Raw genomic sequence first — 16,490 nt, 5'->3', positions numbered from 1 at the left:
TAATAGAGACAGGGTTTCACTGCGTTAACCAGGTTGGTCTCGATCTCCTGACCTCGTGGTCCACCCGCCTTGGCCTCTCAAAGTGCTGGGATTACAGGCATGAGCCACCGCGCCCGGCTGATAAAATTCTTAATAAACATTGAGGAAATTAAAGCTAGAAAGAGACATCATTATGGTGCATAGGAATTTAGGTCACTTAACCAAAGTAGGAATATCAATTGATACTCTGTTTCTATAGAATGGGAACAGTATTAATCTAACAAATTGAGAAACAACTAAATATTTTGTGGAAAGATGCTGCTCTATAAGTAGCTTTTTACCTTGTATATGACATATCAGTTTCAAATACACGTTATTAGATGATGTTACATTTAGAGTAGCTATTCTTGGAAGCGCCACAGAAATCAAAGCACTAAATTTTACGGAGAAATAATGTTTCTAGAAAATGAAGTTGTGCTCAGTCAAGCACACTGTGTTCTCCTAGTGGTCGCTGAGCATTATGTTGATAACCTTGCCACGTTACAAAATTATAAAATGTTGGCCGGGTGCGGTGGCTCACGCCTGTAGTCCCAGCACTTTAGGAGGCCGAGGCGGGTGGATCATGATGTCAGGAGATAGATACCATCCTGGCTGACATGGTGAAACCCCGTCTCTACTAAAAAGTACAAAAAATTAGGGAGGCTGAGGCGGGAGAATGGCGTGAACCCGGGAGGCAGAGCTTGCAGTGAGCCGAGATCACACCACTGCACTCCAGCCTGGGCGACAGAGCGAGACTGTCTCAAAATAAATAAATAAATAAATAAAATATAAAATGTTAAATCTGGAAGTTTTTTTTTTTTTGAGACAGCGTCTCATTCTGTCACCCAGGTTGTGATTCTCCCACCTCAGCCCCCCAAGTAGCTGGGACTATAGGCATGTGCCACCATGCTTGGCAGTTTTTAAAATTGTTTGTAGAGGTGGGGTCTTACCACATTGCCTAGGCTGGTCTTAAACTCCTGAGCTTCCTTCTTTTGAGTCTGTGGCTTGAGTTGGTTTTAATTTCTCTCATGCATGCTTTATTTTACCTTTTTTTTTTTTTCTGAGGTGGAGTCTCGCTCTGTCGCCCAAGCTGAAGGGCAGTGGTGCGATCTTGGCTCACTGCAAGCTCCACCTCCCGGGTTCATGCCATTCTTCTGCCTCAGCCTCCCAAGTAGCTGGGACTACAGGCGCCTGCCACCACGCCCAGCCAATTTTTTGTATTTTTAGTAGAGACAGGGTTTCACCATGTTAGCCAGGATGGTCTCGATTTCCTGACTTCGTGATCTGCCTGCCTCAGCGTCCCAAAGTGCTGGGATTACAGGCGTGAGCCACCGTGCCCGGCCTTATTTTGCTTACTTATTTAAAAAAATTTTCAGGTTACAAAAAATATGTATTATTTTAAAAAATTCAAACAATATAAAAAAGTAAAAACTCCTGAATACCACCACCCACAGATTACTAGCATTAACAATTTGGTGAGCATTCTTATGCATACATGTGCACAAGTACATAGGCAAGATTAACCGTGTTATTCTTCATCCTGCTTTTCTCCTCATGCAATGTTGGTAGACCTCATATACTTTGATGAACATAGATATGAGCCAGTTTTTAAATGGTTGCATAGCGCAGATGCACAGTGATTTATTTAAGAGACTGTAGCCGCCTGGTTTGGATAGATTGTTTTGTTTCTCACTGCTATCAGCAGTGCTGCAGTGAACATTCTTACGCCTGAATTTTTGCACACGTCCAGGTGAATTTCTTGGCCAACATTGTCGGGTCAGAGTACACACACTTCTAGTTTAAAATATACTGACAAATTGACCTCAAGGAAGACTATGAGTTTGATATTTTCATTAAGAGTATTTGAGAAGCTGGGCACGGTCACTTCCACCTGTAATCCCAGCTACTTGTGAGGCTGAGGCAGGAGGGTCACTTGAAGCCAGGAGTTTAAGGCACACCTGGGCAACAAAACAAGACCCCATCTCCTAAAAAAAAAAGTATCAGCCGGGCGCTGTGCCTCACACCTGTAATCCCAACACTTTGGGAGACCAAGGCAGGTGGATCACCTGAGTCAGGAGTTTAAGACCAGGTTGGCCAACGTGGTGAAACCCTGTCTCCACTAAAAATACAAAAATTAGCTGGGCTTAGTGGTGGGCGCCTGTAATCCCAGCTCACTGAGGGGCCGAGGCAGGGGAATCACTTGAACCCAGGAAGCGGAGGTTGCAGTGAGCCAAGATCGCACCATTGCACTGCAGCCTGGGCGACAAGAGTGAAACTCCATCTCAAAAACAAACAAAAAAAAGTATCTGAGAATGTCTGTTACTTCAGAATCCCCCAGCACTACATACTGTTGATTTTTTTTGTTTTGCTTTTGCCAATTTGACAGATAAATGCTATTTCATTTTTATTTGTGAGGTTGTCATTTATTTTTATGTGTTTTGGTAATTTAATTTTTATGGCCTTTATCCGTTTTTCTTATGGACTGCTGGTCTCTTCTGCATTTGTAGGAGGGTTTTTTTTAAATATTAAAACTATTGCCCTTTACTTTTTTTTTCCATTTGACATTATTTATGTTGTTGACATACTGATTTTTTATCACCCATTTTTTGTTTCATTTTAATGTACTCAGATCTCTTAGGTTTCCTGTCATGTTTAGAAAAGATTTTCTACACTAGGATTATATAAATGTTTATCTATATTCTGATGTTTTATTTCATGTTTTAGATTTAAATCTTTGTTCCATTTCGAGTTTTTCTTGGTATACAGATTGAAATATGGATGCAGTTTTATTTTTGTCCTTAGCTAACCAATCACCCCAATCCTGTATAATGGATAATTCATCTTTCCCTCAGTCATCTGGAATGACTGAGGTTATGTGTTGGGTGCCTAAGCTGTGGGACTCGCTGTTTACACCATGGGGTGTGTACTGGTTCGTTCCCGCACTGCCATAGAGAAATACCCGAGACAGTGTAACTTATAAAGGAAAGCGGTGTAAATAAGTCATAGTTGTGCATGGTATGGGAGACCTCAGGGAACTTGCCATCATGGCGGAAGACGAAAGGGCGGCAGGCACCTTCTTCACAAGGCAGCAGGAAAGAGAAAAGAGCAAAGTGGGAAGTGCTCCTTAGAAAACCATCAGATCTCATGAGAACTCACTCACTATCACAAGAACAGCATGGGGGACACTGCCCTCATGATCCAGTCACCTCCCACCAGGTCCCTCCCTAGACACGTGGGGATTATGGGGATTACAATTCAAGATGAGGTTTGGGTGGGGACGTAGCCAAATCATGTCAGGGTGCCAGGATGGAGGCCTGCAGCAGGATCAGCTCTTTAACCCTCTTTAGGTAAAAATATGATGCTACGAGGCCGTTCACTTTATCACACAAAAATATGAGCTTAGCCTTCGTATTTCAAAACTTTTTAGAAATTTGTACGTAGTATTTAAGTTTTCAGAGTTAACATACTGCTTTATTTAGTGTTTTTTTACCCGTAAATTCTACTTTTTTATGTTCAAAAAGATATTATGTGTTTAAATTCTGTAATAATTAAGTTACTAGGGACACATGAAAGTGATTTGATTAAAAGTGCATCTTTCCTTTAATTGATGTTTAACTTTTCTCAAATGCCATGTAATTGGTAAAAGCAGTAATAATAATAAGTACTGAATTCTGCTGTGATTTTTTTTCCCGTCTTAATGCATTTCAATATTAAACTTAATTTTTGTAATCAAGTAATCTGACATATTGAAGTATAATTAATTTTCTCTTTTCAGATAATTAGTTTGTTAAATGTGTTTACACCACAAAAAACTCTAGAAGAATTTCAAGATGTGTAAGTATCATTTTTATTCAGTAATGCACTGTACATCAAAGAATGAACATCTAGAAAAGACAGCAACTGCTTTTTATACTTAGGAAATGTAGGTGGCAATACATTTTGTGACATCACAGATAACTTTCTCTGTTGCAGAGAGATATTTAGAAAATTTGATGGTAATATTTAATTATTTGTACCACATGGGTTTTCATCTTCATAACAGATAAAGGATGACTAGAAAGAATTCTTCAGAGCAGACCAGGATCAGTAATGTGTTTTGCTGACCTATAAAATGTTTTTCTCAAATCCTTGATAGCCAGGATTTTAGGGTTCAGGAGTTTATGAGTATTACTTGAAATGATTAAGTCACTAATTCTATTTAAGATTCTGTATTTCCAGAATCTTAAGTAGAATCATCTTACTAACAGTGAAATGAAGTATTAGTCTACTGAGAGGCATAATGCCCAACTTCATCCTTAATTTATTGGTGTGTTCAGTCATTAACAAATCTCTGATTGCCCTCTGTGTGCTGGGCACTCTCTGGGACTGGGCACACCTGGCTTCCCTGGAGTCTGTCAGGGAAGATAGATAGGCAGCATGATAAATGAGGAAAGCATGTAGTCCATTAGAACGTGCTAGGTGCTGTGGACAAAGGGTCGAGCTGCGTCAGGGGATCAGACGTGCTGAGGGTTGGATCTGAGGCTGCAGTTTTAAATAAGGTGGCTGGGGAAAGACCTCCGTGAGTTGGTGACATGCGAAGAAAGCCTTGAAGGAAATAAAGAATTTGGTCTGGCCGGGCGCAGTGGCTCACGCCTGTAATCCCAGCACTTTGGGAGGCCGAGGCGGGCGGATCACAAGGTCAGGAGATCAAGACCATCCTGGCTAACATGGTGAAACCCCGTCTCTACTAAAAACACAAAAAATTAGCCGGGCGTGGTCGTGGGTGCATGTAGTCCCAGCTACTCGGGAGGCTGAGGCAGGAGAATGGCGTGAATCCGGGAGGTGGAGCTTGCAGTGAGCCGAGATCACGCCACTGCACTTCAGCCTGGGCGACAGAGCAAGACTGTCTCAAAAAAAAAAAAAAAAAAAAAAAAGAGGTTGGTCCCACAGATCCTTTCGGGGCAAGTAGAATGGAGATAGAAGGAACAGACAGCGCTCAGGACAGCAGTGGATGCCCACCTGGTATTTTCCAAGACCATCAAGAGGTGGCGTGGCTAGGGATGAGGGGGCGGGGGAAGAGAAGAGGGTGAACACGACAAGCCTCTAGGCCATTGTAAGGATGTCTTTTGCTCTAAGGCAAGTCAGAGTAAGAGTCTTAGCAGAGCAGTGAGCTCACCTGCCTTCTGTTTTAAAAGCATAACTCTGGCTTCTGGGTTGGTAACCCACTGTAAGGGGTGGGGGCACGGAACATCAGTTACTGCTATTGCAGCAGTTCTGTTAAGGGATGATGGAGGGTTTGTTTGGCCCAGAGGGGTAATAGGAAGGGTGAGAGGGGGAGAGACTGGATGCTGAAATGGTTCTAAAGATAGAGCCACAGTATTAGCTGATAGATAAGATGTGTGGTGTGAGAGAGAGGAATTGAGAATGACACCTAGATTTTTGGCCTGAAGGATGAAGGAGCTCTCAACTGAGATGAGGAAGGCTGTGCGAAGAGCAGACTGGGCTGGGGTGGAATCAGGAGTTCAGTTCTGGACATGGCTTTAAGATGCCTGTTAGACATCAAGGTGGAACTGGGAATAGGGAGGCAGAGGAATGAGCCTGGAGTTCAGGAGATATGTCTGAATTGAAGGTAGGAATTTGGGAGCTGATGGCCTATAACTGAGATCACTAAGAAAGTGACTGTGGTTATAGAAGAGAAGAGGGTCAAGGACCAGTTGCTGGGTATTTTGACAGCGAGAAGTTGGAGACAGGACAGGGCAGGACCCGCTAGGATTATAGGACTGGCCAGTGGATTTAGCAGCATGGAAGCCGTCAGTGGCCTTGAGGAGGACAGTTTCAGCGAACGGCGGCTGCACAAGCCTGATCCAAGTGGGATTAAGAAAAAAATGGGAGAAGCCTGGGTGCAGTGGCTCATGCCTATAATCCCAACACTTTGGAAGGCCCGAGGTGGGTGGATCACTTGAGGTCAGGAGTTCAAGACCAGCCTGGGCAACATGGCGAAACCCCGTCTCTACTAAAACTAGAAAAACTAGCCAGGCATGATGGCTTTTTTTTTTATTATTATTTATTTAATTTTCAGCTCTGGGAGTCCTTGGCATGAGAATGGCTTGAACCTGGGAGGTGGAGGTTGCAGTGAGGCGAGATCATGCCACTGCACTCCAGTCTGGGCAACGGAGTGAGACCCTGTCTCAAAAAAATTTAAAAAATAAAAGGGCCGGGCGCGGTGGCTCACGCTTGTAATCCTAGCACTCTGGGAGGCCGAGGCGGGTGGATCACGAGGTCAGGAGATCGAGACCACAGTGAAACCCCGTCTCTACTAAAAATACAAAAAATTAGCCGGGCGTGGTGGTGGGCGCCTGTAGTCCCAGCTACTCGGAGAGGCTGAGGCAGGACAATGGCGTGAACCTGGGAGGCGGAGCTTGCAGTGAGCCGAGACTGCGCCACTGCACTCCAGCCTGGGCGACAGAGCGAGACTCCGTCTCAAAAAAATAAAAAATAAATAAGTAAATAAAAAGACGGGAGAAGAATTGGAGATAGCACATGAGACACCTCTTTGGGGAGTTTTGCTTGCAAAGGGAGCAAAGAATCGGGGAGTTGCTAAGCGGGGAGTGGGGTCAAGTGTCCTTTTTGTTGTTGTTGTATAGTCACTTTTAAAAACATATATATTGTAGAGCAATTTAGAGTCACAGCAAAATTGAGCGGAGGTACTGAGTTCCTGTCTGTCCCCAGCCCCTTGTATGCAGAGCCTCCCCCGTTATCAGTATCTCCCACCAGAGGGTACATGTGTTATGATTGGTGAGCCTATAACAGCATGGTCTTTAGGCTGGTAAGAAGAATTTCAGCCAAAAATGTAAGAAGTAGGAAAATTTGTGTGTTTGAGATTCTATTTACCATGCTATAAAAGGTTTTTGTTTTTTTTTAATTTTTAACTTGTAAGACGTTAAGTTTGTTATTTATATATTCTTTGGAAAATTTTAAGAAAGTTCCATTATACCAATCTATCTTTTTACTTTAGCCAGTGCAGTGATTGGAAGTAAGTTACAGTTTCATGAAATTTAGTCATAAAGGAACTTTGGATAATTTTCATATAAATAACTGACCTTTTCTCCCTCAGGTATTTGGTTATGGAATTAATGGATGCTAACTTATGTCAGGTTATTCACATGGAGCTGGATCATGAAAGAATGTCCTACCTTCTTTACCAGATGCTTTGTGGTATTAAACATCTGCATTCAGCTGGTATAATTCATAGAGTAAGTAGTGATGTATTAATTTTATTTTTAAAAACATAATCATTTGGTTGTCATAATCCTTTACATACAAAATAACATTTAAAAAAAATTGTTAGGGTTGAAAATCCAAATAAATGATGGAATCATATGGTGTTTTAAGAGAGTCATTCTAGGAAGCATCTGTGGAACTGCCTGGCCTGCCAGGCTAGACCAGCTGCTGTGGACACAGCCGGGTACTGTGCTCTCAGTCAGATACTGCGCAAGAATACATTGTTTTAAACTTTTCATTTTAAAGTAACTTAAAACTTAGAGAAAAATTTCAAGAATAGGACAGAGAACTTCCAACTACCATTTATCTACATTCGCCTATGGTTAATATATTTGCCATATTTGAAATCCCGTTTCTAATGAGCAAGGAACTTAAAGTAGTTCAGTAGTCAGTGAGGCAGCTGCTTGAGAACTCTCTTTCTTAAATAATGGCCCACATAGCCATTTCTCTTCTCCTAAAATTCTGCCGTGCCAGCTTCCCTGCATCACTGGTGGGAGTGGCCAGACCCTGTGCCACAAGGGTTCAGAGCAGGCATGTGGGCTCAGCAGAGGCTGGGATTTGAATGACAGTGTGACTGTACTGTCAGGAAAAACAGTTAATAAGCTAGGGAGCAATGGTATAATTCTCTCTAAGCTGATTTTACAAGTTTTTGTTATTATTACTTGTACAGCTGTGTAAGCAGACTATCATGATAGATTTTTTTTTTACAATTTGATACCAATACTTCATTAGCAAAGAAAATGAAATAAACTTCTTCCTGCCAAAAAACAGTACATTTTTCATAAAAAAGAAAGATGGAATTGATGTAATAGGTGAAGAACAAGGAAAACTTGTCAAATAAGGCCAGTAAGAAAACCCCAACAGTTAACAAAATCTGTTTTCAGTGACATATTCCAGAACAATTAAAAAGCTACATAAAAATCAATGTTACCTTCTTATTAGAAATACATTTTAATTCACCCATCGATCCAAAAACATTTAGACATACAGACAAAATTTTGTATTAACTGACAAAAAAACCCACACTACCTATTGAATTCATGTTGCTTAAAGGGTATCTACAGAATTCTCACCTCAATATTTTCATGTTAAATAAGGTGGAAATCAACAGTCCAGAGATCATCATTAGAAATGAGCCACTGACAAACACAGTATATTTATAACGTGTATAACATTTCATTCATGTGCGTGTTTTGAGCATTGTAGAATATTTAATTTGTATCAGGCTTTCCAAATTCCTTAAATTTATAAGATTTGTTCTCAGTGGGAGTTCTCAGATGACTTTTGAAATAATTATTAAAATGAAAACTTATTTGCAAACTACTGGGGTTTAGATACAGAATACCTTCTTGTATTTAAAGATCCATCTCCAGTTTGCATACATCGTGTCTTTGAAAGTGCCTGAGAGAAACAAAGGCATCCCCACGTTCTTTACATTTATAGGGTTTTTCAGAAATGAGTTCTTTTATATCTTCAAGTAGAACTGGAAAGACTGAAGACATTACCACATTGTTTACATGCATAGAATTTTTCCTCAGTAGTAGTTTTTTCTCGTATTTTCAAAGGGAAATGGAAAAGTTCCATGTGCTCTTTAATGTGTTCAGAGGTAACCGGAACATATAAAGGCGTCATCACATTTCTCATATGCATATTATGTAAATTATACTGTTTTCCTCCAGTATAATTTCTTCATGTTTTCAAAGATAACTGAATTAACTGAATGTTTTCCCCAAATCCTTACATTCTCAGGATTTCTACAGAGTGTGAGTTTTTTCATGTTTACATACAGGACTGGAATGTCTAAAGACTTGACCACATTCCTTACGGTCAAAGGGTTTCTCTCCAGTGTGAGATTTTTCATGTGTTTGAAGGGAGCTGGGATGCCTGACGGTGTTACCACATTTTTTTTTTTTTTTTTTTTTTTTTTTTTTTTAGTTGAGACGGGATTTCACCATATTGGCCAGGCTGGTCTCGAACTGCTGACCTCATGATCCACCTGCCTCAGCCTCCCAAAGTGCTGGGATTACAGGTGTGAGCCACCGTGCCCAGCCACATTTTTTATATTCATAAGGTTTCTCTCCAGTATGAGTTCTCTCATGTGTTTGGAGGTAACTGAACCGACTGAAGCCTTTATCCCATTTTTGACATTCATTGGGTTTCTCTCCAGTATGAGTTCTCTCATGTCTTCTAAGGGAACTGTGTTGACTGAAGGCTTTGCCACATTATTTACAGTTACAGGACTTTTCTCCAATATGTGTTCTTTTATGTCTTCACATGGAGCAGGGATGACTGAAGGCTTTGCCACGTTTCTTACATTTATAGGGTTTCTCTCCAGTATTATTTCTTTTATGTTTCTGAATGGAACTAGAAAGAGTGAGTCTTTTACCGTATTTCTTAAACACAGCGAAGATTTTTCACCATCGTGAGCTCTTTTATGTCTTTGAAGGTAACTACAAAAACTGAATCGTTCCCCACATTTCCTGCATTCACAGGGTTTCTCTTCAGCGCGAGCACCTTTATGGTTATGAAGGTAACCAGAATGTCCAAAGGCTTTACCACATCTCTGACATTTATAAGGTTTTTCCCCACTGTGAGTTCTTTTATTTTTGAAAAGAACTGCAAAATCTCAAGGCTTTACCACCTTTCTTCCATTCACAGGGTTTTTCTCCATTGTAAATTACTTTGTGTCTTTGAAGTAAATAGAGAAACTTAAATGTCTTCCCACATTTCTTACATTTATGAAGCCTATTACCAGTGTGTGTTACCATGTGTCTTTGGACATTTATGAGAGAAATGAAGATTTTCTCACATTGTTTACATTTGTATGGCTTCACCCCACGTTTCTTACATTCATATAGTTTGTGTCCAGAATGAGATAAGATGTGCCTATTAAGGGGTGAAGGACATATGAAGACTTGTCCACACACACTGCATTCACATGAATTTACATCAGCAGAAATTTTCTTCTTCAGGTTTAGATTTGGAATCTCGCCGAATATTTCTCCACAATGACTATCTTCTTTACATTCACACAGTCTTTCTACCACAGGACTTCATAAATTTTGTCCAGAATTATTGAAATGACTTTCAGTGTTCTGGTCTTCCCATTTGTTTCCATTTCCCGGCTTCCAGGATTCCATGGCATCCTGCTTGGGGATCTCCACAGTCACAGGGTGACAGTCTGTGGCAGAGCCACCCAGGGCCTCCCGGCCCGAATTTTTTTAAAAAACGACTAAAATATTGAGTGAGACTAGAGGCAGAGATAATATAATTTTATCAGAAATAGATATTATTAGCATTCCCTGGATAATTACTATACTAATTTTACTGACAGATTGCCATTAGATTTTATGTTCTAAGAGCAAAAGGTTGTATTTTTGCTGAATTGAAATCTGTGGGGAAGAAGCTAGTGAGAGACAAGAACAGCGGAGCCTGTTATTACAGAAATAAGCAGATGGGTTTTAGATGGTGGAGTGGTAATAATTTTTTCAGATCTGTTGTGCCTGGAAAGATTGGTTCCATCACAGCCAGTGAAGGCGTCCCTTGGGGGTAGAGCCCACCGACCCACAGAGGGCAGGGTTGCCTCGTCTCAAGCCTCAGGTCTGCGGCCCAAGGCCAGCGTCAGAGATAGCTCTTGTCCTCCCAGGGCTAGCTGACAGCCTCCCATCTGCCATCTAGTGTACTGTTTTTTAAAATAGAACCTTTGCTGCCATCAGATGGTCAGTTAAAATAATATATTGGTGACTTTGCTTTAAAAATAGTAACACTAGGCTTCTGAATTAAAGATCTCCTGATGTACCATTCTATTTCTGTTCCTGAAATTTCCACAAACCTTCGTATAATTTAAGGTACTCTTAATATCTCTTAAATACATTTTATTCATGCTTTAGAATAATTTCCCAGATTATTAGTCTTACTACATTAGGCCTTATTCATTTCATGAGGGGAAATGGTTTGTCTGACTTGTTCCCCCTTGGGCCCCAAGGTAAGTGGGAAGCAATGGCCGCCTGTCACTGGGGCCTTGTGAGAGCTGCGCATCTGCAGGCCCTTTTCCTGGAGTAGTCGGTGCCTGCAGCCTGAGTCAGATGGGGTCCAGAGGAGTGTTTGGTTTACCCAGCACGAGGTATAGAAACCTAAGAAGCCTTCAGAAAATGACCCCGTTGCCATCCCTGCCTCCTGCTCACCACCCCCACCCGCCTGGCATCTTGCTGTGTCCTCCCTGTCACCTTGTTCCCTCCTGCTTCCCACATCCATGGACTTGCCAGGCTCTCCCCACATCTGTGTCCGTGTGGGAGAGTGATGCACACTCACTGTGGGGAAGTTCCAAACAGTGCACAGGTGTATAAAGCAAAGAGGGAAACTCCCTCTTGTCCCCTGCACCCCCGCCCCACCCCTGCCCACATCCCAGGAAGGGAGGGGCCCTAAGTTAACTGTTCTGTGTGGACTGCACCATCCTTTGTCCCATCTACAGTACCATGCACAGAGATAGACACACTTTTAATTTTGCCTATTAAAATGGTTTAATACAGAACATAAATTTTAAGTATTTGAAAGATAAAGTTTTGCCCATGATATCCCACCAATGTATATATTTTATATAATTCAAAAAATGAAATGCAAGTAACCTAGCCCTCTGTTAGCACCTGGAGATGGCCAGTGAGAGCACGCTGGTGCATGTCCTGCCTCCCTCTGCGTGGCATCTCTCTGTTGACTGATGTTAATACCAACATATCTGTACTTACGTCCTTGTGAACTTACGTTCGTCGAAGACAGGATCACCTTGTATATAACTGTGTAGCAACTTGCTAAACAAGTAACTTGCTTTGTTTTTTTAATCAAGGATCAAATATTTATGAAAAACAGATACCTCCACCTCCTCCTTTATTTCTCTCTCCCTAGAAGCAAACTCCTTCAGTTCATTCAGCGGATTGTTTTGGTGTCTATTTCCATATTGAAATAATATGCTTAGCTCTTTCTTCATTGATCCTTTCTCAGTTTGGGGCATAAGATGCTGATTTAGCTTCTTACCAACCCAGCCCTCACCCTCGGCCTTCCTCGCCCTCCTCCCAGGCTGGCGGATGTGATGGTGTTTGGCTCATTGCATCGTCGTGAGCGTGTAAATGCTTTGCACAGCAGACCTTCCCATTTCACCTTCTGTTCCCTGGAGTTAACAAACACTTATCTTCTATTTGTGTGAGGTTTTTGTTTTGGGGGTAGTTTTCTATGTTCTTGTTGGTAATTCAACCCTAACTCTTCTATCGGCATCTAAATCTTCTCTCAGCACATGCAGGTGTCTTGGGTATTTCATCAGTTTCATCTTCTCAGGAACCTCTCCTGAGCCTCAGCCCTGTTCCCCTCTGCACTGGCTGCCCCTGCACCTGCTGGAAGGGGCTGTCCTGGATCTCCCTTGGTGGTTTTCTGGGGGTTTCCTTCATCTCCGTCCCATGTTGGATTCCTTGCTTGCTCTCCGTGTCTCTCAGATTACCCCCTTGTTTTGGTGGGACACATCCTCCAAAAGCTTCCTAAATTGCCACAGGGGAGAGAAATTTGTTGAGGCCTCAAATGTCTGAAACTTTATTCTGCCCTCTCACATGATGAGTAGTGTGGTTGTGTGTAGATGTGTGTAGAATTCTTAGTCACAGATCAGTTGTGCTCAGAGTGACGGAGGCGGTGCCCGTGGTAGCGAGGCATCTAGCACGGCTCCAGAGTTCCTTAGTGCCATCTGGTGACCTTTTTTTTTTTTTTGACGGAGTCTCGCTCTGTCACCTGGGCTGGAGTGCAGTGGCATGGTCTCGACTCACTGCAAGCTCCACCTCCCGGATTGATGCCATTCTCCTGCCTCAGCCTCCCGAGTAGCTGGGACTACAGGCGCCCGCCACCACACCCGGCTAATTTTTTGTATTTTTAGTAGAGACAGGGTTTCACCCTGTTAGCCAGGATGGTCTCGATCTCCTGACCTCGTGATCCACCTGCCTCAGCCTCCCAAAGTGCTGGATTATAGGCATGAGCCACTGCGCCTGGCTGATGACTAACCTTTTTTAAGTGCTGTGGTTTTGGGTTTTGGTTTGGTTTTATCTCTGGAAACTTTTAAACTCTATTTATTCCTTGTATTCTGAGATGTTTTGATGTATGCCTTGATATGGACATTTTTTCTTTAGATTTGCTGGGCACTTAGCCTTCAGTCTGGAAGCACATATTACAGAGGTCTAAGAAATTTATATCATTTCTTTCAGAATGTCCTCTTAACTCCATTCTTTATTCTTTTTCTCTGAAGCACGAGTTAATTGACACTCATTTGCTCTTAAAAGTTCCTTTTTACAGCATTCTGTTCTTGTTGCATGGATATACTATCATCTCTGAGGATAAGCTTTTGTTGAAGGGTTTTATCACCCCCTGCATTGTCTTTCTCTACCCAGAGTTCCTTTTTTAGTGTGTTAGGTCCCTCCCTGTCACACGCAAGGCTCTCCCCAAATGTCTGGTTGGATCATGTTTAAGATTGAAACATTAGGCCAAGCACGGTGGCTCATGCCAGTAATCCCAGTGCTTTGGGAGACTGAGGCGGGCAGATCGCCTGAGTTCAAGAGTTCGAGACCAGCCTGGCCAACATGGTGAAACTCTATCTCTACTAAAAATACAAAAATTAGCCGGGCGTGGTGGCAGGCGCCTATAATCCCAGCTAGTCAGGAGGCTCAGGCAGGAGAATTTCTTGAACCCGGGAAGCGGAGGTTGCGGTGAGCCGAGATTGCGCCATTGCCCTCCAGCCTGAGCAACAAGAGCGAGACTTCGTCTCAAAAAAAAAAAAAAAAAAAAGATTGAAGCATTAAAGGCTGACTGGAAGTGCGGAGTGAATGGGTAAATTGTTAAAGAATGGGTGTCTCTTGGGCCACAGGCAGCCACAGGTGTCACCTTCTGTAGGTTTTTTCTCTGGGCACCATTTAATTTCTCTGGAAAAGGCCCCTTCAGTCCCTTGGTGGAGGGATGTAAGCCTGGCTGCTGAGGTACAGGGCTGTGGGGTGGGGCTGGGCTTCTCATGTGGCAGAGCGCAGACTCACCAGGCAGCCCTGTTGCAGGCAGGCCTCTCCGTGCCTTCCCTGTTGGTACCTACAGGACTGTGCGTGCGGCGTCTGTGGCCCTGCACCTGGAAGCTGGGCATCAGTTTCTCTGGGCCAGCAGGAGTGAGGAAGGAGTGGCGCCTCACTTCTGGGATGGAGGTGGGGATCTGGGACATCTAACTGCTACGTACTTGGACTTTCAATAAAATGAAAACTTCTCCGAGTGCTGCCCTTGCCTCGTTCTGCCTCCATAGCACCTGTGGTTCACTTGCTGAGCCTTTCCTGGGTGTCGTGGCCATTTATGGAGGTTGGCATTCCCCTCGCTCAGCTATGGCATTTGGTGCGGCCCTGCAGCTTCCTGTCCCTGTAGCTTCCTGTCCCTGCAGCTTCCTGTCCCTGCAGCTTCCTGTCCCTGCAGCTTCCTGTCCCTGTAGCTTCCTGTCCCTGCAGCTTCCTGTCCCTGCAGCTTCCTGTCCCTGCAGCTTCCTGTCCCTGCAGCTTCCTGTCCCTGTAGCATGGGGCTTTTCATGGGCGGCATCAGCATGCCACGGTGGGTTAGACAGGCGAGGGACTGGCTGGGAGGAGGCCTGTGCGAGAAAGAAGGGGGAGCAGCCAGAGGAGGCAGCGAGGGCTAGCTGAACGCGGTGCAGTCCTGGCCCCTCAGAGGGCCGGTCCAGACTGCGGTGCAGCTCTGAGGGCCTCCAGTGTCACACAGGAACAGGCCTGCCTCAGCACCCCTGCCCGGTCGGCCCCTGGCTGATGGCTCTGTGGGAGGTATGCCCTGGCAGGGACAGAGGGTGGGTGCAGACACCGCACTGGGCCATCTGTCACTCTCACTCCTGTGGCGGGAGACCAAGGAGTGCATTTCCGTGGCCCTCACAGTCCACCCTGGCCCTCTCAGCTCTACTTCTCCACATAAGTTGGGAATGGCTTTCCTGTGGCGCCCATGGTTCTCTCTTCCTCAGGGGAAATCTGGAAGACAGAGGCTAGTGGGACACCCTGTAGTCCCCGTCACTGTGGTCTCTCTGCTGGCCCTTTCCCTGCCCTTTCCTATTACTCATACCCTCAGCCCTCACATCGGCAGGCCTCTGTGGCTTGCCTGGCATGTGTCCCACGCCTTCGTTCCTGAGCCGTCTGTGTCTGGTGGCTCTCAGTGGGCCACAGGGTCCCAGGCCACCCAGTGGCCATCTCCCCAGCCCTCAATGTGTGGCTGGAGCGGAGGCCCTTGGCAGTTGGAGTAACCCCCACACGAGTTCCTTGGCCTGTGAGTAAGAGTCATCACAATGGGAGGGCCAAATGGAAACCTGAAACTGCCCCCAAGATAGTAAATCAAAAATAAGATGACACCCTGCAGGGCTCGGGGTGGGTGGAGGAGATGAGTGCCACCATGGAAGCCTCAGGGGAGCGGGGACAGTGGTCTCTTGCATCCCAGTCTAACTCACTAGTCCAGCCCTCGAAGAAACTGCGTGGATTCTGGAGAATGACTCTAGACAGCCACAGGCTTACGGCACTGGCAGTCCTGGCTGCAGCTGCTGTGCAGGTTGAGGTGCAGTTGCTGGAGCAGATTAACAAGGCTTCAGGTCCGGCATGTTGATTGGGCAAATGCATCCTCCACACTGATTAGAAGAGAGGCCCAGACAGCACCCACACTGCTGCAGGCTGGACAGCAATGTTCTCTCACAGCTTTGCTCTAAGCCTTCGCTAACGTTCCCACCCTCCCATAACATGGCCAGAAGATACGTGGCCCAGACTTCGCTTATGACCTGACCCGTGACCCCATGAACCCCACAAGTGGAGGAGCCATGATAGTGTTTGGGGTCTTCGGGTTTCAGTGTCTACTTAGAGCTGTGTCCGTTCATCCTCAAGAGTGCCTGGCTATTCTCCTTACCCAGTGGACGGCCACAGGTACCCGTGGGGAAGGACCAGGGAAGGCCAGACGGCGGACACCTGTCACAATGTGCTCCTTCCTGGGACACCTCTCAAGCAGTGGGTCTGGATCCCAGAGTTGAGCGGGCAGTGGGGGAGGTCAGCACCTGCCCCACTCGCGCTGCGGGTGCTGTGGGTGCCCTCACTGCTGCCCACTGGGTAGCGTTGGGTTCCAGGCTCTTTGGGAGCCAAGCCCCGATCCAGGCGTCACTTGGATCTGTACTTGGCATTTGT

The 16,490-nt window shown here is 44.6% G+C and overlaps 1 protein-coding gene across 5 annotated transcripts in view; it reads left to right on the top strand.

The window, feature by feature from the left end:
• Window positions 1-16,490, top strand: part of MAPK9 (mitogen-activated protein kinase 9) — a 45,908-nt gene that overhangs the window by 11,743 nt on the left and 17,675 nt on the right. For all 5 annotated transcript variants that reach the window (XM_032158942.2, XM_032158947.2, XM_032158941.2 and 2 more), the window contains exons 3-4: window positions 3,794-3,852; window positions 7,112-7,250. In XM_032158942.2, the coding sequence (XP_032014833.1) occupies window positions 3,794-3,852; window positions 7,112-7,250 (198 nt within the window). The remainder of the gene's footprint in view (window positions 1-3,793; window positions 3,853-7,111; window positions 7,251-16,490) is intronic.

The sequence above is a fragment of the Hylobates moloch genome, unplaced genomic scaffold (assembly GCF_009828535.3).
Source record: "Hylobates moloch isolate HMO894 unplaced genomic scaffold, HMol_V3 SCAFFOLD_6, whole genome shotgun sequence".
NCBI classification, from domain to species: Eukaryota; Metazoa; Chordata; class Mammalia; order Primates; family Hylobatidae; genus Hylobates; species Hylobates moloch.
The sequence above is the reverse complement of the archived record's forward strand: the minus strand, read 5'-3'. Positions and strand labels throughout refer to the sequence as shown.